The sequence below is a fragment of the Melanerpes formicivorus genome, unplaced genomic scaffold, assembly GCF_026170545.1.
Source record: "Melanerpes formicivorus ecotype bairdi unplaced genomic scaffold, bMelFor1.0.p_v2 SCAF_2, whole genome shotgun sequence".
Taxonomy (NCBI): Eukaryota; Metazoa; Chordata; class Aves; order Piciformes; family Picidae; genus Melanerpes; species Melanerpes formicivorus.
The window spans coordinates 3,144,551-3,169,256 of record NW_027142354.1 but is presented as its reverse complement, the minus strand read 5'-3'; the positions used below and the strand labels follow the sequence as shown (position 1 = coordinate 3,169,256).

The 24,706-nt window shown below is 46.4% G+C and overlaps 2 protein-coding genes across 4 annotated transcripts in view; one reads left to right on the top strand and one right to left on the bottom strand.

The window, feature by feature from the left end:
* Positions 1-22,808, bottom strand: part of ORC3 (origin recognition complex subunit 3) — a 67,907-nt gene extending 45,099 nt beyond the window's left edge. For both annotated transcript variants that reach the window (XM_068149239.1, XM_068149248.1), the window contains exons 1-7: positions 22,685-22,808; positions 18,349-18,403; positions 14,641-14,738; positions 8,534-8,678; positions 6,238-6,342; positions 4,563-4,717; positions 2,921-3,057 (exon numbers count right to left, since the gene is read on the bottom strand). In XM_068149239.1, coding sequence (XP_068005340.1) covers positions 2,921-3,057; positions 4,563-4,717; positions 6,238-6,342; positions 8,534-8,678; positions 14,641-14,738; positions 18,349-18,403; positions 22,685-22,708 — 719 coding nt within the window. In that variant the 5' untranslated portion in view covers positions 22,709-22,808. The remainder of the gene's footprint in view (positions 1-2,920; positions 3,058-4,562; positions 4,718-6,237; positions 6,343-8,533; positions 8,679-14,640; positions 14,739-18,348; positions 18,404-22,684) is intronic.
* A 190-nt stretch (positions 22,809-22,998) lies between these two features.
* RARS2 (arginyl-tRNA synthetase 2, mitochondrial) overlaps positions 22,999-24,706 on the top strand; it is a 47,522-nt gene continuing 45,814 nt past the window's right edge. For both annotated transcript variants that reach the window (XM_068149288.1, XM_068149277.1), the window contains exons 1-2: positions 22,999-23,080; positions 23,923-23,996. In XM_068149288.1, coding sequence (XP_068005389.1) covers positions 23,042-23,080; positions 23,923-23,996 — 113 coding nt within the window. In that variant the 5' untranslated portion in view covers positions 22,999-23,041. The remainder of the gene's footprint in view (positions 23,081-23,922; positions 23,997-24,706) is intronic.

The window sequence follows — 24,706 nt, the reverse complement described above, 5'->3', positions numbered from 1 at the left end:
CCCCCCTGCCATGGGCAGGGACACCCCACACTACATCAGCCTGGCCAGAGCCTCATCCAGCCTGGGCTTAAACACCCCCAGGGATGGGGCCCCAAACACCTCCCTGGACAACCCATTACAGGGCTTCACCACTCTCATGGGGAAGAACTTCCTCCTCATATCCAGCCTGAATCTCCCCACCTCCAGCTTCATTCCATTCCCCCTAGTCCCATCACTACCTGAGATCCTGACAAGTCCCTCCTCAGCCTTCCTGTAGGCCCCCTTCAGATACTGGAAGGCCACAATTAGGTCACCTCGGAGCCTTCTCTTCTCCACACTGAACAGCCCCAACTCCTTCAGTCTGTCCTCACAGGAGAGGTGCTCCAGCCCTCTGATCATCCTCGTGGCCCTTCTCTGGACACCTTCCAGCACCTCCACATCCCTCTTGTAATAGGGGCTCCAGAACTGGGGGCAGTACTCCAGGTGGGGTCTCAGCAGAGCTGAGTAGAGAGGGAGAATCACCTCCCTTGACCTGCTGGCCACACTTCTCCTGATGCAGCCCAGGATCTGATTGGCTTTGCGGGCTGCAAGTGCACATTGAGAGCTCATGTTGAGCTTTTTGTCCACCAGCACCCCCAAGTCTCTCTCCTCAGGGCTGCTTTCCAGCCAGTCCCTGCCCAGCCTGGATTTGTGCCTGGGATTGCCTCAACCCAAATGCAGGACCCTGCACTTGCTCTTATTGAACCTCATGAGGTTGGCTTGTGCCCACCTCTCCAGCCTGTGTTCTATTTGTTCTACCTTTTCAAAATGTTATATTCAGAGAACTGAGTTAAGTTTTTTGTTCTTCAAAGAAATAGAGTGGGAAAAAAAGAGACCTTAAACAGCAAACAGACACCATCTAATACATTGAAAATAAACATGAAACCCCTCTAACATTCTGTGTTCCCTTTATACTTAAAAAAGAATTCTACTTTCTCCAGATTTAATATTCCCCTTCTAATTTTCATGTCTAGGTTTTGAGAACTAATAACCAGGACTGAATGCTGTATGCCTTGTGAACAGCAAACAACTTATGCAAAAGGATGTTTCCAGCACTATTGCATCATTATTTTCCATTCTTTTATTAGTTTCAGTAAGACAGAAATTCTGCTCTCTTAAGTGTCTTCTAGGTTAAAATTGAGCATTTATCCCTTTCCTCTGTATTCACCACAGCAAGCTGGTGTTTTGTTGTCCTGCAATTACTCCATTTCTCCAGGGGCTCAAAAGTTATTGCTAGATACTTAGGTATGAAAACAAACTTCATCTATTACTGTGGGTAACATGAAATAATACTGGAGAGAAAGTCAATCTTGTGGTTAACGAATCAGAGGAATCTCTCACAATTACCCACTTCACTTTCATTATTAAACATGCTTAAGGCTGAAATGGGGAGACCAAACCCATCTCAACAATTACCTCAAACACATTTTAAGTATTACACAGCTCTAATAATTTTGCCCACCACCTAATTTACTCAAGACAATCTTTTGCTGCAAGATCATTTGAATCCTCTGAACTTTTTCTGAAGAGACACATCATCTGCTACCAAAAAAGTGTACTTGCAAGTAGCAGACTGGCAGACATGAACTGAACTTCACCTATATCCCATATGCTTATAATTAGGTATTTACCCTTGCCACAACAAGCAAAATTAAACACAACACTTAATTGAAACCTCATTTTTTCACTGCTTTACATCCTAATTATTTCCAGATCATTGCAGAGTTGTGATTTCACTTCTTGAAATGCCCACCTGTTGGATTTGAAGTAGGAAAATGTTTTTATTGTGGGTCTCTCAGCTAGTGAAATTGCCTAGGCTTGTCCAGAGGTAATGCCATTGTATCATTGTATCATGGTATCATAGTATCAGTCAGGGTTGGAAGGGACCACAAGGATCATCTAGTTCCAACCCCCCTGCCATGGGCAGCGACACCCCACACTACATCAGGCTGGCCAGAGTCTCATCCAGCCTGGGCTTAAGCACCTCCAGGAACGGGGCCTCAACCACCTCCCTGGACAACCCATTCCAGGGTCTCACCACTCTCATGGGGAAGAACTTCCTCCTCACATCCAGCCTGAATCTCCCCACCTCCAGCTTCATTCCATTCCCCCTTGTCCTATCACTACCTGAGATCCTGAGAAGTCCTTCCCCAGCCTTCTTGTAGGCCCCCTTCAGATACTGGAAGGCCACAATTAGGTCACCTGGGAGCCTTCTCTTCTCCAGACTGAACAGCCCCACGCTGCAGCTGAAATAAGTGTACAACTGCAGTCCCAATTCTGCTGCAACTGTAACTTCAACCTGGATACTAAGTGCAAGATATTATTTTTGGATAACAGAATGAATTTTTTATTAGAGATGATATTAAGAAAGACAGATTAAGGAAGCACATGAGCACAGGAGCACCTGAAGTAGTCAGCTACTCCCTAGAGATCCTGGTCAACACTGAGAAATTCTCTGGGTGAGTTTTATATACCTCTGTTTGCAATCTTGTAACCTTTAAGCAGCATTACATCAGTAGTCTAACCCAAAAAGCCTCCAAGGAAAGAAAGAACTCCTCTGAAAATAACTTTAGAAGCCTACAGAAGGAAGATCTAGGTATCTTAAATAATTAGTTTCACAATCACAGATTCTCTAACAACCTATAAAATCCTCTCATGTAAAGAATGAAGCCAATCACTCAGTATCTCAACCCAGCCCCTCAGGCACTCTGGTTCAGAATGCCAAAGTCAGCTTAAGGATCATTTATCCCCAAAACCCAGCAAACTTGGTTTTACTCAATCACTGCTGCAAAGAAGCAGCGTTCGATTCCAGCTCTCCCCTGACCTCACTGTTACACTCTGAAACAGCTGCAAATAGAAAACTGTTAGAGGTGTGGAAGAATTCAACATCAGATCACACTACCTGCTGATGACTATGAAGTCTTGAAGTACTTTTGTGCTGAAACTCTCCATGTCTTTGAATATAACTACAACTGGAGGATATTGCCCATGACTAGAAGAAGGAGTTGTTCTTTTGCTTGGAGTTCCAGAATCTGTTTTCTTTAAAGCAAATGTTTTTAGGCATTAACAAACAGAAGACAGTAAAATAAAAAGAGCTAATCATGCCCATGATATTACAACACTCCAAAGTGACATGTCTGATTTTTTGCTACAGCTGCCTGTATTTTTAGACTCTAGAATTGCAATGTTTCTTCCTTCTGTTTGGTACAGCATGAAGAATAAACAAATTTTAAGGATCCACATTCCAACTAAGGTGAGAATAGCTCAGTGGAACAGAACTAGTGAAATTCTGTTGAGATTGAGGGAGATAATTTGAGTTCTGCACACACACATTGTTGATTTCCTCTATCTTTAGCCTGTAATAAAAAGAGCATGTGCTTCACTAAATTTTTGGTGAACATACTGCTCTGAAGAAGTCATAAAATCAGTTCCAACTTTTACTCATAACAGAAGCAAAACTTAAACTTGATTAGCTTTATTAAATACACTCCTTCTCAATGTAGAGTGGGTGGCAGATGACAGAATGGCACATTAGCACTAACATGAAGCCTTTCACCTGCACAGCTTTAATGAAGCTGAGATTGCATTTTAAGCTTCTAGTTCCAATTAGGTTACAAAACAGTACTTTCTGCTTGGTTTTCAGGATTCTAGCATTCACCCCTCACCAAAAACTAACTCCACATTTGCTGTATACATCACAGATTTATCACAGAATCACAGAAACATTCAGGTTGGAAAAGACCCTCGGGATCACCAAGTCCAACCAATAACCTTACTCCACAAGGTTCACCCCTAGACTGTATCCCCAAGCACCACATCCAAACCACCTTGAAACACATGCAGGGTTGGGGACTCAACCACCTCCCTGGGCAGCACATTCCAAGGCCTAACCACTATTTCCATGAAAATTTTTTTCCTAATGTCCAGTCTAAACCTACCCAGTTGTAGCTTGGGGCCTTTAACACTTTTCTATCACTAATCACCTGTGAGGAGAGACCAGCCCCAGCCTCCCCACAATGTTCTTTGAAGTAGCTGTAGAGAGCAACGAGGTCTCCCCTCAGCCTCCTCTTTTTCAAATCAAACAGCCCCAGCTCCTTCAGTCTCTCTTCAAAAGATTCAGTATTCAGTATTCCTAAGGTTGGAAGGGACCTCAAAGATCATCGAGTCCAACCTGTCACCACAACTAGAGTAGGGAGGACACTACTGCCCACTGCAGGCTTGAACTCACGACCTTCCATTAAGGGTCTTATGTGCTACCAACTGAGCCACCTGAGTCATAAACATCAGGCATATGCATCATAGAATTGTTTCAGTTGGAAAAGACCTCTAAGATCATTGAGTCCAACCATCAGCCTGAAAGGAGCATGGCCATTAAGCTGCCTCCCACAGTGCCATGGCCACACCTTTCTTGAACACCTCCAGGGATTGTGACTCCACCACCTCCCTGGGCAGCCTGTTCCAATGCCTGACCACTGTTTCAGTACAGAATTCTTTCCTGATTTTTCCCTCAATCTCACTTATTATTAAAGGAAAAGCTCTCCTACCTTTGTTACACTTTCATACCAGCTGACAAGAGAAGTCATTGAACAACGTATTCTCTTCTGGGACACCTGCACGTAATCTTCATCTTCCAACGAGTCCTCATCTATATGGCAGTTCATCAGCTGCCCCATCAGCTTCTGCATGAGATTTTTTATGCCTTCACAAAACATTTGTAGACAGGTAACAAAGATGTTTTGTTATTCAGTAACACTTCTCCAACTCATACTCTAAAGAAACTACCCCAAGTTAGCAGTTTTTCACTTTCCTAACGATTCTCCTTCTCTTTCCAGAATGCCCATCTCATGTTCCAGAAAGCTTGAAGGTATTCAAGACAGGCATGTTGTGAATGTAATAAAAACTATCCTACTAATTAGTCTAGATAGTAGTAGTTCAGGTTAAGATGTTGGCACTGCACCTTTCCTGAACTCCTGCCACATGCTGTTGAAATGACCTAAAAATAAGACAGGCAATCCCTGGATCTGGGGATGCTGCCATAACTTCAGCTTTTTACATCAAAACATTAAAAAAAAAACAGAAAAAAAGAGGAGCACCAGGAGTGGGATAAAATGTATTTTACAGAATCATAGAATGCATCAGGTTGGAAGTGACCTCTCAAGGTCATCTTGTTCAACATTCCCCTGCGGTGAGTAGGAGCATCGCCACCCAGATCAGGTTGCTCAAGGCCCCATCAAGTTTCACCTTGAATGTCTCCAAGGGTTGGGCCTCATCTCTGTGTTGCCTACATCTCTGGGCAACCTGTTACAGTATTTTACCACTCTCTTTGTAAAGAACTTTCATCTTACACCCAACCTAAATCTACCCTGCTCCAGTTTAAAACCATTGCCCTTCATCCTATCAGTACAAGCCCTTCTACGCAGTCCTTCCCCAGCCTTCCTGCAGGCCCCCTTCAGGTATTGAAATGCAGGTATTTCATAGTATCATAGTATCAGTCAGGGTTGGAAGGGACCACAAGGATCATCTAGTTCCAACCCCCCTGCCATGGGCAGGGACACCCCACACTACATCAGCCTGGCCAGAGCCTCATCCAGCCTGGGCTTAAACACCGCCAGGAATGGGGCCTCAACCACCTCCCTGGACAACCCATTCCAGGGCTTCACCACTCTCATGGGGAAGAACCTCCTCCTCACATCCAGCCTGAATCTCCCCACCTCCAGCTTCATTCCATTCCCCCTAGTCCTATCACTACCTGACATCCTGAGAAGTCCTTCCTGAGCCTTCCTGTAGGCCCCCTTCAGACACTGGAAGGCCACAATTAGGTCACCTCGGAGCCTTCTTTTCTCCATTTCTCTTTTCTACCCATTCCCTCACTGTAATAATGTGACTAAGCATTTAAAAAGTGGAAGGCATGCACACACTGTGCAATTAAACAAGAGGAAAGCCAACCTACTGTATCAACATGCAATACACTCAGCAGCATGTTCTGACACGTGTCACCATTAAGTAGCATTTCAGTCTTCACTGTTTTAAACTGGAACTGAATCTCTCTTAACATACAGAAGGCATTACTGCTGTGCTAACATGGAGTCAAGTAAATCTTTAGAAAGTCTTCATGGTCTCTCCATTCCATTATTCTTACATCTGGGGACAAAAGCTCTAATTTCTAGTTCATTAAATAGTTTACCTAGAAGAAGCAGCAAAAGCTACTGCAGTATTTACCTGCACAATCTTTGGCTTCCAGCAAGGCTATATAAGGAGTAATGTTATTCTGAAGGACTTCAGAGAGACTTCTAAAAGTCAGGTTGTGATCTGTAACATTTACACCTAGGAAAGAAAAAGACAAATTTTAAAGGGCAATTTTCCTGTGATTTGTGACCACGACTGAAAAAATTAACTGGAGAGCAGACAACAATGAAACACCAAAAGAGACTTCAAATATGCAAGGAAGGGATGAAAAAGCATAACATCACCTAGGAAGAAAGATGACAAACTAGCACAAGATTAGGCACACATGCTAATAGTAGCTGATTACAAAGGAAGAGGGAATCACTGCAAAGACCCCTCTTACATTCTGAGGGGAATTTTTTTTTTAGAGTAAGATTTCTCAAGGGTGTAATCCTGCAAGGAGTAGGATTTGCTTTCCAACTCCTCTCCTACCCTCAGACGCCATTCCCAGTCATCTAGAGTCTGCAGACAACAAGATGAAATTCACTGTCTCTAAAGAGCAGCTGCATACACTTGAGACCTGGATCACAGTACCACAGTGTCACTAAGGTTGGAAAGGACCTCGAGGGTCATCGAGTCCAACCTATCAACACAGACCTCATGACTAGACCATGGCACCAAGTGCCACATCCAATCCCCTCTTGAACGCCTCCAGGAATGGTGACTCCACCACCTCCCTGGGCAGCACATTCCAATGATGAACGACTCGCTCGGTGAAGAACTTTCTCCTCATCTCGAATCTAAACCTCCCCTGGCGCAGCTTGAGACTGTGTCCTCTTGTTCTGGTGCTGGTTGCCTGGGAGAAGAGACCAACCCCTTCCTGGCTACAACCACCTTTCAGGTAGTTGTAGAGGGCAATGAGGTCACCCCTGAGCCTCCTCTTCTCCAGGCTAAGCAATCCCAGCTCCCTCAGCCTCTCCTCATAGGGCTGTGCTCAAGGCCTCTCCCCAGCCTTGTTGCCCTTCTCTGCACATGTTCAAGTGTCTCAATGTCCTTCTTAAACTGAGGGGCCCAGAACTGCACACAGGACTCAAGGTGTGGCCTAACCAATGCTGAGCACAGGGGCAGAATGACTTCCCTGCTCCTGCTGGCCATGCTATTCTTAATGCAGGCAAGGATGCCATTGGCCCTCTTGGCCACCTGGGCACACTGCTGGCTCATATTCAGGCAGCTGTCAATCAGCACACCTCACATGGCTTATGTAATAAGGAAAATTACAAGTCAGTATGAACTACTCTCTGAATTTCCCAAGAACTATGCAATATTTGCTGCATTTGTTAACATCATCAGTAAACAAACAACAGAAAAAGAACAAGCCCCTCAAGAAAGGAATTCACAGGTTATTCCACAGAACTATTCAGAGCAGGAGCTTCACACTTTCTACTACCTACAAAAGCAAATCACCTTCCAGGCCTTGTTAGTGTTCACACATCAATTGGAAGCATGGGTCTGATTTTATATTCCTTAAAATGGAATCAAGTTGCCTTGAATCAGGTTCAGGATCAGTTTATAGAGTGGGGGTGGTGGTCAGGGAGGCAGAAACAAATGAAACAAACAAAGCAACTCCAAACAACAATGAAAAAAACACCCCAACCCAAACCAAACAAACCCAACCCCACAACTAACCCAAAAACCACCCTTCAGACCTTCACCAACTCCAAGAATAAGAACTTCAGCTATTTTCTTCACCCTGTGCTATTTGTCCAAGACAATGATACTGCTTTCCTACATGTAAATATGCACTGCAAGAACATGTATCAGAAATACAGAAGCTGTAGGACTCCATGGTTCATTATAGAAACCACCACCTGTACTGGTGGCAGAAACTGAGAATCACCATCATTGGAGGTGTTCAGGAGGAGACTTGATGGGGTGCTTGGTGCCAAGGTTTAGTTGATTAGGTGGGTTGGATTGGTTGATAGGTTGGACGTGACGATCTTGAAGGTCTCTTCCGGTCTGGTCTATTCTATTCTATTCTATTCTATTCTATTCTATTCTATTCTATTCTATTCTATTCTATTCTATTCTATTTCCACTACTCCTACCTCAAGAGAAAAAGCCCAAATCACTACAAATTGCCTCAGACAGCCCTTTAGCAAAGGTGTTAACTTACTGGACATTGAAACAAGAGAGAATGCCTTACCCTGCTTCCTTCTCCCAGCCCAATCTCTTCTGTTAACATTTCTGAAGCTGATACTGCTCACAGCAATTGCTGGAAGCCAGCAATGTGTTTTTCTTTGACCTCTGTGTCAGTTTAAAGCAGATGTACATAACAACATTTAAAAGTTACCTAAAACAAGAGCTGCAGTAGGGATTTCTCTGGACTTCATCCCACGAGTCCATTCTGTGGTCTTCTCTTGGAAGTCAGAATGAGACTGCCTCAAAAAACTTGTTAGATTGTCAAACAACTGCTTATTCAAGTCTTCCTGTATTTGCTGCAAACAACAACAGAAAAGGAGATAGTTCATTAATTAAAATGTGGAAACACCAGAATAACTTCTCTCTCTTTCTCCTCTCCTTCATGATTTTTAATCCTTAAAACTCCAGGGCAAAATGTTAAGTAAAGCTAAGTTTTCCTCTTGTATTGGGTTTGCACTGCAAGGTTCTGGTAGGTAGGGGAGGGTACAGGCTTCAGTGAGAAGCAGCTAGAAGTTTCTCTGCATCCCATACTCAATGGCAGCCAGCTCCAAGATGGATCTTCCACTGGCCAAGGCTAAGCCCATGAGCAATGGTGGTAGTGCCTCTGTGATAACATATTAAAGAAATGGAACAAGTTGTTTCAGAAGAACTGCAGCCAGAGAGAGGAGTGAGAATATGGGAGAGAAACAACTATTGGATACCAAGGTCAGCAAAGGAGAGAAAGGCACGAGAGCAGCGTGTGTTGAAGTGCATGCATGAAGATCATGCAGCCCATGGAGATTAATAGTGGGGCAGATATCCACCTGCATCCCATGGAGGACCCCATGCCAAAGCAAGTGGATGCCTGAAGCAATCTGGGACCCCTTAGGAAGAAGGGAGGGGTGGGGGTGGTGGGGAAGGGGTTTAAGATTTGGGTTTATTTCTCATTATCTTACTCCAATTTGGTAAGAAATTAACCTAAATTAACCCCTCCCCAAAGGGAGGGGAGGGGAGGGGAGGGGAGGGGAGGGGAGGGGAGGGGAGGGGAGGGGAGGGGAGGGGAGGGGAGGGGAGGGGAGGGGAGGGGAGGGGAGGGGAGGGGAGGGGAGGGGAGGGGAGGGGAGGGGAGGAGAGGGGAGGAGAGGAGACTCGAGGGGAGGAGAGGGGAGGGGAGGGGAGAGGAGACTCGAGGAGAGGAGACTCGAGGAAAGGAGACTCGAGGAGAGGAGACTCGAGGAGAGGAGAGGTTCGGAGAGGAGAGGAGAGGTTCGGAGAGGAGAGGTTCGGAGAGGAGAGGAGAGGAGAGGTTCGGAGAGGAGAGGAGAGGTTCGGAGAGGAGAGGTTCGGAGAGGAGAGGTTCGGAGAGGAGAGGAGAGGTTCGGAGAGGAGAGGAGAGGTTCGGAGAGGAGAGGTTCGGAGAGGAGAGGTTCGGAGAGGAGAGGTTCGGAGAGGAGAGGTTCGGAGAGGAGAGGAGAGGTTCGGAGAGGAGAGGTTCGGAGAGGAGAGGTTCGGAGAGGAGAGGTTCGGAGAGGAGAGGTTCGGAGAGGAGAGGAGAGGTTCGGAGAGGAGAGGAGAGGTTCGGAGAGGAGAGGTTCGGAGAGGTTCGGAGAGGAGAGGTTCGGAGAGGAGAGGAGAGGAGAGGAGAGGAGAGGTTCGGAGAGGAGAGGAGAGGTTCGGAGAGGAGAGGAGAGGTTCGGAGAGGAGAGGTTCCGTTCGGAGAGGAGAGGTTCGGAGAGGAGAGGAGAGGTTCGGAGAGGAGAGGTTCGGAGAGGAGAGGTTCGGAGAGGAGAGGTTCGGAGAGGAGAGGAGAGGTTCGGAGAGGAGAGGAGAGGTTCGGAGAGGAGAGGTTCGGAGAGGAGAGGTTCGGAGAGGAGAGGAGAGGTTCGGAGAGGAGAGGAGAGGTTCGGAGAGGAGAGGTTCGGAGAGGAGAGGAGAGGTTCGGAGAGGTTCGGAGAGGAGAGGAGAGGTTCGGAGAGGAGAGGTTCGGAGAGGAGAGGAGAGGTTCGGAGAGGTTCGGAGAGGAGAGGAGAGGAGAGGAGAGGAGAGGAGAGGAGAGGAGAGGAGAGGAGAGGAGAGGAGAGGAGAGGAGAGGAGAGGAGAGGAGAGGAGAGGAGAGGAGAGGAGAGGAGAGGAGAGGAGAGAGGACCAGGTTGGAAGAGACCTTCAAGATCATCGCATCCAACCTATCACTGTTGTCACACTGCAAGTTATAAAGGGGAGACCAACACACTGCCAAGATGTGAGTGACACAGGAGCAATAAAAGAGTATCATTACTTTCTAAAAGGATGTTCATGAAAATTGTTATTATTTCCCTCTTGGCTTACAAAATGCACAGAAACATTTTTTCTGAGAGATCCAAATGACTGACAGCAAAATGACAGCAAAATGTTCATCTTCTCCAAATCCAATTCAGGGTGAAAGGAAGGCAGGCATTATGTATGTTTCATAGGGAAAAAAACATATTAAACCATAAAACTGCCACATTTGCTACACTCTTTTACCCTTCTGGATGATTTCCATGCAATATGTATATACAGGGATATGAAGAAAGGTGAGATAAAACTTGTAGAAACAGATACACAGAGGCAGCTTTTTATGTTTCTTTTGTTGTGTATGGGCCTTTGAAAAAATCTCTCCTAGTCCTAAGTCTAGCCTTCTGCTAGGACATAAAAACAACCAAATGTACTCTGAAGTTCAATATATTGCTTGACCTCCTCTTCACCAACAGGGAATGGCTGGTGAGTGATGTGGTGGTCGGAGGGTGTTTAGGGGCCAGTGACCACGAGATAATTGAATTTTCAGTATTTGGTCAAGCTAAGAGGGGCAGCAAGAAGACCTCCACTCTGGATTTCCGGAGGGCAGACTTCAGGTTACTCAAGGAACTAATTCTGAGGGTTCCTTGGGATAAAGCCCTTAATAATAAAGGGGTCCAGGAGGGCTGGACCTGCTTCAAGGAAGAATTGTTGAAGGCACAGGGACAGGCTGTGCCAATGTGCTGGAAGATAGCAAACTGCTGGCTAAGCTGTCAGCCCATGGACGGGAGCATACTGCGATGGGTTAGGAACTGGCTGGAGGGCCGAGCCCAGAGAGTGGTGGTGAATGGTGTCACATCCAGCTGGCGGCCAGTCACTAGTGGTGTGCCCTGAGGATCAGTGCTGGGCCCTGTGCTCTTTAACATCTTTATTGATGATCTGGATGAGGGCATTGAGTCCATCATCAGTAAATTTGCTGATGACACCAAGCTGGGGACAGGAGTTGATCTGCTGGAGGGTAGAGAGGCTCTGCAGAGGGACCTCAACAGGCTGGACAGATGGGCACAGTCCAACAGCATGAGATGGAACACATCCAAGTGCCGGGTTCTGCACACTGGCCACAACAACCTCATGCAGTGCTACAGGCTGGAGTCAGAGTGGCTGGAGAGCAGCCAGGTAGAGAGGGACCTGGGGGTGCTGGTTGATGGTAGGCTGAACATGAGCCTGCAGTGTGCCCAGGCAGCCAGGAGGGCCAATGTTATGCTGGCCTGCATCAGGAACAGTGTGGCCAGCAGGAGCAGGGAGGTCATTCTGCCCCTGTACACTGCACTGGTTAGGCCACACCTCGAGTCCTGTGTCCAGTTTTGGGCCCCTCAGTTTAGGAAGGAGGTTGACTTGCTGGAACAAGTCCAGAGAAGGGCAACGAAGTTGGTGAGGGGCTTGGAACACAAGCCCTATGAGGAGAGGCTGAGGGAGCTGGGGTTGCTTAACCTGGAGAAGAGGAGACTCAGGGGTGACCTTATTGCTCTCTACAACTACCTGAAGGGAGATTGTAGACAGGCAGAGGATGGTCTCTTCTCCCAGGCAGCCAGCACCAAAACAAGAGGACACAGTCTCAGGCTGTGCCAGGGGAGGTTTAGGTTGGACATTAGGAAGAAGTTCTATACAGAGAGAGTGATTGCCCGTTGGAATGGGCTGCCCGGGGAAGTGGTGGAGTCGCCGTCATTGGAGGTGTTCAGGAGGAGACTTGATGGGGTGCTTGGTGCCATGGGTTAGCTGTTTGGGTGGGTTGGATTGGTTGATGGGTTGGACGCGATGATCTTGAAGGTCTCTTCCAACCTGGTTTGGTTTATTCTAAATATTTATTCTAAATATTACTATATTCTCCAGAACACAGATGTTAGAAACAAGATTAAACCCCCAACCCCAATAAAATCATCATCTAGATTTATTAGCCGCAAGTAGTGAGGCACATGGCAGTGAATTTTAAATGATGTACCAAAGGCCATCTCCAGCAGCAGTTCAGACTAAAGACTTTCCAGGGCTCTTTCCAACCTGAATTATCACACAATTTCATGTGTAAGAATAATCATCACCTCCAAGCTTGCCAGCAGTGGGATAAAAGGATGGTAATTCAAAATGCATTAAAAAAGAGGAAGATGAGATGCCCCCTAAGATGGATAAAGAAAATCCTATGCATAGCAATAAAAGTAACTCCAGGAAGTCTACTCATGGACAAACCAAACTCTAAGGCAAGGCCCTTATCAATTTGTCAATCTAGGATGATCTGTCTTCCACCAGGAGGAGGAAGAACAGAAGGATGGGAAGAACAGAAGGAAGGGAAGAACAGAAGGATGGGAAGAACAGAAGGAAGGGAAGAACAGAAGGAAGGGAAGAACAGAAGGAAGGGAAGAACAGAAGGAAGGGAAGAACAGAAGGAAGGGAAGAACAGAAGGAAGGGAAGAACAGAAGGAAGGGAAGAACAGAAGGAAGGGAAGAACAGAAGGAAGGGAAGAACAGAAGGATGGGAAGAACAGAAGGATGGGAAGAACAGAAGGAAGGGAAGAACAGAAGGAAGGGAAGAACAGAAGGAAGGGAAGAACAGAAGGAAGGGAAGAACAGAAGGAAGGGAAGAACAGAAGGAAGGGAAGAACAGAAGAAAGTCAAACTCCTAGAAATCACAAAGAAAATAAGGGTGGGAGATCTAGAACAGGAAAGAAGAGTGATTTTCTAGATGACAATGGCTCTGTGTTTCTGAGTAGTCAAGGGAGACTTTGGCTATGATGGGCTGTGCCTGCTCTTCTGGGAGAAATCCTTAGAGAAACAGGAAAAAACCCACCACTTCTTCAATCTGAAAATCCTGAGCCACTGTTGGCTGTGCAGAGGCACAGCCTCAAAAGCTGTGGCAATGCTGTGCCAAGGAAAGAAGATCTAAGAAAAACTCTTCAAGAAGTAGCTAGAGAATGTCATCTTCCCTATAGTCCACTGTGCAGCTGCTAGCATTACTGCCAATGCTGGTTAGCTAACTCATCAAGCTGAAGCAGTTAGGAGGAAGATACCAAACATACCTCCACAAACTTGTCTGTGCTCTCTATAATCAGTGCAGTGCTTTGTACAACCTGGATGTCATGGTTTGAAAAGGGTGCTGACTAGTCAAAGTGAGATGGATCATGGAATGGTAAGAACAGAATCAGAGGAATTTATGAGTTTACCCCAAGGGTACAAATTGCAAGCTACATCCAGCTGGCTTCTACTGTACATCCCTAAACAAGCTGTGGAAGGAAAATTCTCATAATGTCCAGAGCCCCAACAGCAGGCAAAGGAATATGGAATACTTGCCCAGAATCCTTGACACTGAACAGAAGAGGAAATCCCTGCTGTAGAGAAACAATTACTCATACTATAATGCAAGCCAGCTGGCTACAGGGACACAACAGCAGCATGCCATCTAACACATGACAATTAGGAGGCCACAGTTCTGTATGAAATTAGCTTTGATTCCCACCAGGAAACCCCACTGACACTGGGCATACTATTTCAATAGACTATGCTTGCAGCTGTGTTATACAGTCTTTGACATCCATACAGTTGTATTCAATACAATTTCACTGCGAATCCTGGGCTGCTATGAACTTTGTAACACTGAGGTCACAGAGGTCAAGAGCACCCCAAAATCCTCAGACAGCTGGCAAGCACTGAAGGCAGGTAGGGAGCACTAAAGGCAGAAAACAGCAGTATGATAGAAGTTAATGAAAAGGACAATTAGTAAGAAGAGAAACTAGGAGCAGCAGCTTGAAGTATCAAAAGCACACAGTTCTGTGGTTAGAAGTAATGTATAATTGAGGGACTTATTACTAATTTATATTCTGGACAGGGATGTCAGTCTCAGTCAATATTTCTTGCCCTTTTACTGCTTTAACTAATTGCCCTTTTAAGCATGCAAAACACAAGATCTCCAGAAACAAAGATGGAAGAAGCATTGTTACAAATGCAAAGCACTATTTCAGTATGAGGTGCACGACTCACCTCTGTTTCTGCTTTGATCTTACTCCACAGGGACTGGCAAGCAGCAAACCGCAGCTCACTGTCCTCTGAATCACCCTTTCCTTCTCCAAAATCATGATCTAGGAAGACAGAAAGCAAAGGCAAGCACAAATGAGAGCATCAAAATTTTACAATAACATCTTCATATACACTTATATCTAAGGGAGATGAATTTTCTCTTAACCAATTGATTTACTTCTGGTATCTGGTAGAATAAGCAAGGGAACAAATAGAACATATTAACCCAAGTGTGCAGGCAGAAGGCAAAGAAGTGGCTGTTTTTCCCAAGCCCCAGATGAGCCAAGGGCCAGATCAGGGCAGCCTTTATTCTTAAAATGAAATAAAATTTGAAAGAACACAAATCTTTCCCTTGCTTCAGAAGGTTTTGTGGCTCTCTTTCACCTATTAAAGATTCAATCTTCCTTCACTATTACAGTTAGATATGAACTATAAAGGCTTGCAAGGATGCATGAAAATCCTTTCTTTCCCCCTTGGAAGATGCAGCTAACACCAATGTCCTAAAAAACAGTATGGCAACTGTCAGGTTACATGAAATACAAGTTTATTTACTTTCAAAATAGGTTTAACCACTATGCCAGCAAAACTCTTCAGTGCAAAGCAGGCTTGCTTTTCTGGCTCGTCTCTAAATTGCCTTTCACTTCCATGCATGCTCTTTATGAAAAAGAGAAAGAGAATTCAGATCCTTTTTTGGTAAAACAGTGTCTTGGCACACTTTCTGAGTACATCTGGCTTCCCAGGTGCTGCTCTGCCTCACAGATGTGAGCACAGAAACTCTCCACCAGCTTACAGCTGGATAAAGGGAAAGACAGAGCTGGAAGTCAGACGAGAGAACAAACAGAAACTAGCACAAACAAGTGAGATTTTTCTGGTTGTATTTCCTCCCATATTCAAACAATTTACACTTCCCTTAAAAAAAAACCAAAACAACAACCAAAAACCCCAACCAACCACCACTAAACCCCAAACAGATAAAACCCCAAACCAAGCAAACAAGCACCACCACCAAAAAATGCAAACAAAAAGGCACTAGTTTGGAGCCATCTTCGTACTCCCAACAGACATTTAGCAGGCCTGGTGTAGGTTTCAGGCTTCACTAACACCACCCAGGAGAGCACAAAGACTGAAGGTTAAGTAAACAGTCCTTACCTACAAGGCAACATTAAAACATTAACGACTTGGGGTTTTTTTTCCTAAATATATGCATGCAATAAAAGTTCATTTGCTAGGCCTTAATGTCTATTTGGTGGCCATTCAATGGAGCACCAGCAGTGGTCTGATCTTCAGACAAGCAGTTGATGAGCATCTTCAATCTTCAGAAGCATGAACTACCCCTCAGAACAGATATGTAAATGAGGAACAAGTGGTATCTCTCATCTTCCATCTCCCCTTAACTAACTGGAAGGATGCACATCAAAATACTCTTTATTTAGAATACCATTCTAACCAACTGCTCTGAACAGCCAAACTAGCTCACCTTCATCTCTCTTTCAGGGCTAGCTGAGCCATATTTATTCTTCTGTCTCCAAGCATCTGCTAACTAGAACAGCATCTATGGCAGGATTTATCCAAACATTACTGGATACTATGGGTATGGTTGTGCAAGATTAGCAAGGGGCAACATTTCAACGTGATTTAAGTGCACAGGTCTTGGCTGGTGGATTTATTTATCTTGCAGTAACTTGAAGTGACAGACTGGATTCTCTTTCCCTGCTTCTTGATCCCTCACCTACAGATGTACCAACTCTCATGGCACAAACAACTTGGGACTCATTTTAAAGCAGGTGTTATAGTAAGACCCTCCAGTAATGAATGAGCATGTGGTGATTGCCACAAAGATCTGGCCTACTACTTTCCCCCTCTACTTTTTTTAATACAAATTGTCAGACCTGTTGACAGCTCTAGTGAGGCCCAAAAGAAGTTTAACTGCATAGTAAATTTCCTCCCTGAGTCTCAAACAACAAATATTTAAGCGGCATTATGGAGTCCAATGGGATGGCATTCAACAAGTCCAAGTGCCGAGTGCTGCACTTTGGCCACGGCAACTCCATGCAGAGCTACAGGCTGGAGTCAGAGTGGCTGGAGAACTCCCAGAGAGGGACCTGGGGGTGCTGATTGACAGCTGCCTAAACATGAGCCAGCAGTGTGCCCAGGTGGCCAAGAAAGCCAAGGGCATCCTGGCCTGCATTAGGAATAGTGTGGCCAGCAGGAGCAGGGAAGTCATTGTGCCCCTGGACTCTGCATTGGTTAGGCCACACCTTGAGTACTGTGTCCAGTTCTGGGGCCCTCAGTTTAAGAAGGACATTGAAACACTTGAACATGTCCAGAGAAGGGCAACAAGGCTTGGGGAGAGGCCTTGAGCACAAGCCCTGTGAGGAGAGGCTGAGGGAGCTGGGATTGTTTAGCCTGGAGAAGAGGAGGCTCAGGGGTGACCTCATTGCCCTCTACAACTACCTGAAAGGTGGTTGTAACCAGGAGGGAGTTGGTCTCTTCTACCAGGCAACCAGCACCAGAACAAGAGGACACAGTCTCAAGCTATGCCAGGGGAGGTTTAGGCTCGAGGTGAGGAGAAATTCTTCACCAAGAGAGTCATTTGCCATTGGAATGGGCTGCCCAGGGAGGTGGTGGAGTCACCATCCTTGGAGGTGTTCGAGAGGAGATTGGACGTGGCACTTGGTGCCATGGTCTAGTCATGAGGTCTGTGGTGACAGGTTGGACTCGATGATCTTTGAGGTCTCTTCCAACCTTTGTGATACTGTGATACTGTGATTTGTGGCTCGAGTAAGTGTCAGTCCTGTTCCGCATTCTTCAAATGACAAGAAGTCTGTGTACACAGCATACAGGCTGGAGATACTCCTGGGCAGAAGTCATGGGATCTTCACAAACAGCTTGTCTTTCTTCTTTTCCTGAAGAAACTTAAACAAACTACCCAGCATTTGATAAGACTTAGGAATGGGATATCTTTTCTGACTCACATGACTTTCAAGTGGCTCATTCAGACTCTTCAGACAAATAGTTTTTCAGTCAGCAAACCATTTGTGGTAGCATGGAAGGCAGTTTTCTTGTTAAAAAAACCTAAACATGGCATGACAAAAATAGCTATGCTATCCTGATGACTGGAGATGAAAAAACCCCAAACACTTACACTAGCCAACAATTTGCTGGGGTTCCTCTGAAGAAATGAGTTTCAGCAATATTGACATCAAAGAGCAAAAGAAATCCTCATGCAGTTATGGCAGAACTCAATCAGATCATAGAATCATAGTATCATTCAGGGTTGGAAGGGACCACAAGGATCATCTAGTTCCAACCCCCTGCCATGGGCAGGGACACCCCACACTACATCAAGCTGGCCAGAGCCTCATCCAGCCTGGGCTTAAACACCTCCAGGGACAGGGCCTCAACCACCTCCCTGGACAACCCATTCCAGGGTTTCACCACTCTCATGGTGAAGAACCTCCTCCTCACATCCAGCCTGAATCTCCCCACCTCCAGCTTCATTCCATTCCCCCTAGTCCTATCACTACCTGAGATCCTGACAAGTCCCTCCCCAGCCTTCCTGTAGGCCCCCTTCAGATACTGGAAGGCCACAATTAGTATCTGTGGTGAACCTTCCAGGATTAACTAGGATTAACTCTTCTCAAGCACAGAAACATACATCAAAACACTCACCTAGTTTATGAGACAACCTTCTCTTCTTGGGACTTGGCTTAAAAACAAAGCAGCCCTAGAGAATAGCAAACAAACAAACAACTTCAGATGAGCATCCATCTGACTCTGGCTCTTGAGGCCACTTTATTGTCCTTTCATTTCAGCGCTCCATTAAACCAGCAATTTGAACTGAACTGCCAGAATCATAAGGATATCAATTTGCATTTTGTCCTTTTATAGTCCTGTTTCAAGCTGGAAGAACAGTGGAAGCAGTATCCCAGCATATTTAAGAGATAGTTAATCATCTCTTATGGTCTTCATCAATCAACTAGAACAGCAGAAGACCCTTTAAATATCTCAATTCTAAGCTTGTTGGAGGCTATAAGAGATGATCCCCTTGGAGCACATCAATAGTTTTCTCAGTACAGTTTCAGTTAAAGACAATAACAACAACAACAAAACCCACAACAATAAAAAAAGCTCAAGATGCATAGATGAGGTGATCCAGAACAACACATTAAGTATGGAATCACTTAAGAAAAACAACAACATGCTGCAGCTAGAGAGGACAAGTGCATCCCAACTCAAAAAAAATAGTTGAAGAAGTAAAGATGGTTTGAAGCAGAGGGACAAATGGTTTGGGAAAAAAATCAGATAAATAAAATCTCATCTCCAAGAAGTCCTCTAGGTACTATCCCAGTTAGATTTGTTTCATCACAAAGGAAATAAAGGAGAAGGTGCAAGACATAAAACAGATGTTTTGAATCCTGGAAGGTTTTTCTCATGTTTCCTCTAGAAAATCTGAAATTCTTTCCCCCTTGAATAAAATTCTTTCCTCTCTTGAATAAAAACTTATCTCTTTTACAGTATCACAGTATCACCAAGGTTGGAAGAGACCTCAAAGATCATCGAGTCCAACCTGTCACCACAGACCTCATGACTAGACCATGGCACCAAGTGCCACGTCCAATCCCCTCTTGAACACCTCCAGGGATGGTGACTCCACCACCTCCCTGGGCAGCACATTGTAATGACGAACGACTCGCTCGGTGAAGAACTTTCTCCTCACCTCGAGTCTAAACCTCCCCTGGCACAGCTTGAGACTGTGTCCCCTCGTTCTGGTGCTGGTTGCCTGGGAGAAGAGGCCAACCCCTTCCTGGCTACAACCACCTTTCAGGTAGTTGTAGAGGGCAATTCACAGTATCACAGTATAACTTAGGTTGGAAAGGACCTCGAGGATCATCGAGTCCAACCTATCAACACAGACCTCATGACTAGACCATGGCACCAAGTGCCACATCCAATCCCCTCTTGAACACCTCCAGGGATGGTGACTCCACCACCTCCCTGGGCAGCACATTCCAATGACAAATGACTCTCTCAGTGAAGAACTTCCTCCTCACCTCCAGCCTAAACTTCCCCTGGCACAGCTTGAAACTGTGTCCTCTTGTTCTGGTGCTGGTTGCCTGGGAGAAGAGACCAACTCCCTCCTGGCTACAGCCACCTTTCAGGTAGTTGTAGAGAGCAATGAGGTCACCCCTGAGCAATGAGGTCACCCCTGAGCTTCCTCTTCTCCAGGCTAAACAATCCCAGCTCCCTCAGCCTCTCCTCATAGGGCTTGTGCTCAAGGCCTCTCCCCAGCCTTGTTGCCCTTCTCTGGACACATTCAAGTGTCTCAATGTCCTTCTTAAACTGAGGGGCCCAGAACTGGACACAGGACTCAAGGTGTGGCCTAACCAATGCAGAGTACAGGGGCACAATGACTTCCCTGCTCCTGCTGGCCACACTATTCCTAATTGAAGCCATGTTAACAATTTCCTGTGTATCAGAAATCATGCATTCCCTAACTCACACCATGAGGTTTCTCGAGCTGCACCAAGGGGGAAGGAAATGCACAAGCATTCAAGTTAGATAAACTGATTTAATCCCCTGGTTCTTAGTGCAGATATTTATGCAAGCAAAGATTACTGAACTTAGTCTATCATAGTTTAGCCAGTAGCATAAGAGACAAGGATGCTTGCAGGAGATCTTATTGCTCTCTACAACTCCTCTACAAAGGAGGTTTAGCCAGGTGTGGGTCGCTCTCTTCTCCCAGGCAACCAGCACCAGAACAAGGGGACACAGTCTCAAGCCGTGCCAAGGGAAGTTGAGGCTCAAGGTGAAGAGAAAGTTCTTCATAGAGAGAGTAATTGGCCATTGGAATGTGCTGCCCAGGGAGGTGGTGGACTCACTGTCCCTGGGGTATTCAAAAAAAGATTGGACATGGCACTTGGAGCCATGGTTTAGTTGTCAGGTGGTGTTAGGTGATGGGTAACAGGTTGGACTTGATCTCTGAGGTCTCTTCCAACCTGGTTGATCCTATGATTCTATTCTATGAGAAGGATCCTAGAATGACCTACAAATGGTCTAGTAAAAATGAAACTCCAGTGGTTTGTCCAGTTGACTACAGGTACTAGTCTGTTGGGTGACTTTGGAGAGGGTTATTTTCTTTCATAAACCTAGGATAGGATAAGGACAGGATAAGGATAGGATAAGGATAGGAATAGGTTAGGAATAGGAATAGGATAGGAATAGGATAGGAATAGGATAGGAATAGGATAGGATAGAATTAACCAGGTTGGAAAAGACCTTTGAGATCATCAAGTCCAACCTATCATCCAACACTATCTAATCAACAAAACCATGGCACCAAGTACCCCATCCAGTCTCTACCTAAACACCTCCAGTGATGGTGACTCCACCATATTGCAGTAAAACACTGAAAACCAGTTTTATGAATCAGAGATGCCTTCAGACACTTTTCCAATTTACCACATATATTAACATCTAAAAACAAGCTGGACCAAAGTTGTGATTATTCTCCAAATCCTAAACACTCTGGACTATTCCACTACAAAGTGCTGTGTCAGAAAATGTGTCAGAACAGCAATTCGTGACAGCACAGCTGGAATAAGCCAAACTAACTATAAATCATGTAAGGTTAATCAAATGCATGCTTAATCAAACCAAACATGAATACTCTTTAATGCTTTGCAAGCACTTGCTATGCTATGCTAAACGTAGCACAAACTAGAACATAAAATGGTAAGGTATTGCATATATGGTGTGAGAGGTAAAGTGAGAGCTAAAGTGAGAGGTAAAGTAGACACCTTTCACAACCTAAAAGCAACAGCCAGTTTTGAAAGGGAAATCCACCTGTTTCAGACAAAGTTTTAACTTTGCTTGGAAGTACTTCCCTTTACTCCTGAAAGCAATAACCTGCACAGTGACTTCCACACCAAAGGATCCAGCCTGTACATCACACTTCAGTGAAAAGCAATGTAAGGGAGAGGAGCCTTCCCAGGACAAAATGCAACCCCTCTTGCTGTGAACCACTGCTAGTGCTCACTGCTGCTGCCCAGGGAGGTGGTGGAGTCACTGTCCCTGGAGGGGTTCAAAAAGGGATTGGATGTGGCACTTGAAGCCATGGTTTGGTAGTCATGAGGTATTGGATGACAGGTTGGATTTGATGATCTTTGAGGTCTTTTCCAACCTTATTGATTCTATGATTCTATCTGAGCAAGCAAGCCAGAAAATAAGTTCAGAAGTTCCAACACAACATTTTAAGTCTTGCTCACACTCCAGTGAATGCACTGTCCCTGCTGCCAGTTCTGACTACAGGCCAGATAAAAGCTTTCAGCACAGGGATATCTAGATGATAACAGACATTTAACACCAAGTGACAGCATTTTTATTTCTCCATTAAATTAGTTTTGGGGAAAAGATGGGAGATCGTTTCAAAGTGGCAGTAAGCAATTCAAGCAGACTTTATCTGGAAGGGACAAAATCTACAGCCACACCGCTGCTGCCGAGTTCTGGGTGAGGTTTACCTCAAGCACAAACGCTTACTGTGTGCTAACGGGGCACAGGAGCACGGCAGAAGGGCTGAATGCCTGCTGGGAGAAAAAGCCATGGGTAAAGCGGACGTCAGGGCACGGATGAAGAGCCCCCAAGACCTGACACAGGAAGGGAAGGCGACAGCACCATAGGGAGCTGGAAGCCTAGGAAGAGGGAACCGACAGGGGATGAAGATGAGAAGAGAGGCAGACGCAGGATGCGACAAGGTGATGCTGCTGGCCAACTCCTACAGCACCCGCACTGCTGCTCTCCTCACGGGGCCCTGCAGGCACCGCTCCGAAGAGGTCAGTCAAAGCCCCTGTCCCGCCGAAGCGCGGGGAACAGCTACAGCTTGGGACACGCTGGCCCTGCCCGCCGCGGCACAAGGCCTCCAGCCGCCCCGGCACGAAGGGAGCGAAATCCCGCGGCCCTTCCCAGCCGGTGCGCCCGGAGCCGCGGCTGAAGGACACCGGCCCCTCACCTTGGAGACGGAGCACGTGCTCATGTCGCTCCTCTCACACCCCAAGTCCGAGCAGCCCCAGTTGAACGGCCCCGGCTAACCCGCCGCCGAAACCGGGGTGAGAGAGGCCGCGCAGACCAGCGCCGACGCGCGGCGCACGCGCAGGCCGGGAGCACCGCCCAGCTCCCCCCTCGCCCGCGAAAACCTGCGGCCCCACCACTCTGCCTCGCGTGCGGGGACAGTCCCTTCTGCGCCTGCGCGTCTCCGCCGCCCAACCGGCGCCAATAGGCTTGTCCCCCCTCTCTCAGCCTCCTCCTGGGAATGGTATGGTCCACTCCGCCCCTGGGCGGCTGCGAGCTTCCGACCGGCGGCGCAGCTATGGCAGCCTGTGCCTTTCGGAGGAGCATCGCTTCCCAGGTACGTCGCTCCCTCCTGCAGCTTGCGCGGAGGAGGGGTGCGCCACAGCCGAGGTGTCCCCTTGGCGCCCTCAAACCCTGACGCTCCCTCTCGGAGCCTTCCACAGTGGGCTTCCACCCTTGCCACGGGGCTTGGCGCGGGCTCACCTGCCCCAGCCCGCTCTGGAGGCGCCGCTGGCCCTGGGCGGGAGCTCGGAGGAGAGCCCCACGGGGGCATTCCGGCTCCTGCTGCTGCTGCCAGCCCCTCACCGTGCATACGGATTCCCCGCAGACTTAAAGCCCTTGAGGATTAATCAGAAGTCTTTGCCTCTCGGCAAGAATCCAGCCGTTCGCAGCTCGTTAATCAGGCCCTGGCACGCTGTGGCCCTCCGTCCCCCGCTTACAAGTGCAGGATATGCTCAGGTGTAGTGACTGGACAAGGCAATAAAGGCGTGCCAGGGCTTGGTGGGATCCTCTCTTAGGGGAATAAAACCCAAAAGAGCAGGATACGCGTGGTGTTTTGCCTCCTTAGGCACTTTGAGTCGTGGTTTAGTGGGCATGGTGGTGTTGAGCTGATGCTTGGACCTGATGATATTAAATGCCTATCCCAACCTTAATGATTCCATGCTCGGTGATGGTCTTAGAGGCGTTTGCCAGCCTTAATGGATCTATGACTTCTTGGCTTTGTATTGCTTTCTTTTTTTAGTTGTTTATAATAGTTAATGAATACTTTCTTTTCACCTGTATTGAAGTTTGTTTTCAAACATAACTGCTGAGTATTTAAATAGGGAGAGGTATTTTTCCTGGGGGGTTTTTATGTTTTTTTTTCCCCTTTAACCACTTTGTTCTTTATTTCAAACACAGCTTTCAAAGGTTTTGGATTTGCCACCAGAAAGCTTGATAAAGTCCATATCTGCAGTTCCTGTCTCCAAGAAACGGTAGTGTTCACATTTTATCTTCCAACGCTGTGTTATTTTCTGCTGTGCTTGGTATTGCAACACCCTAATAGGACTGTAGGGAAAAAGAAAGACAGAAGAAACCCAAACCCAAGCTAATATACCCATGCCAATTATAAGAAGATACCTAAGTCTAATTGAGTTGCTGCATTTGTGCAAACAAGCTCAAAGCAAATGTGATTGCTTCAAGAGCTCTCCAAAATACAGACAGTGGCAAATATTTCAGCATTAATCATCTGAATGGGAAACTGCTTATAACCAGTTGTGAAGTTAGGGAGTTTGTTTTTCCAGTGTCCTGGGGAATTGTAATGATGTCAGCAAGTAAATTGGATTTATTGATGAGCATAACTTGTTTATTCTGGAACGATGTTCTCACCTGTGGGAGCTGGGATTGCTTAGCCTGGAGAAGAGGAGACTCAGGGGTGACCTTATCACTCTCTACAACTACCTGAAGGGAGGTTGTAGACAGGCGGAGGTTGGTCTCTTCTCCCAGGCAGCCAGCACCAGAATAAGAGGGGACAGTCTCAGGCTGCACCAGGGGAGGTTTAAGTTGGATGTTAGGAAGAAGTTCTATACAGAGAGAGTGATTGCCCATTGGAATGGGCTGCCTGGGGAGGTGGTGGAGTCACTATCACTGAAGGTGTTCAGGAGGAGACTTGATGGGGTGCTTGGTGCCATGGGTTAGTTGTTTG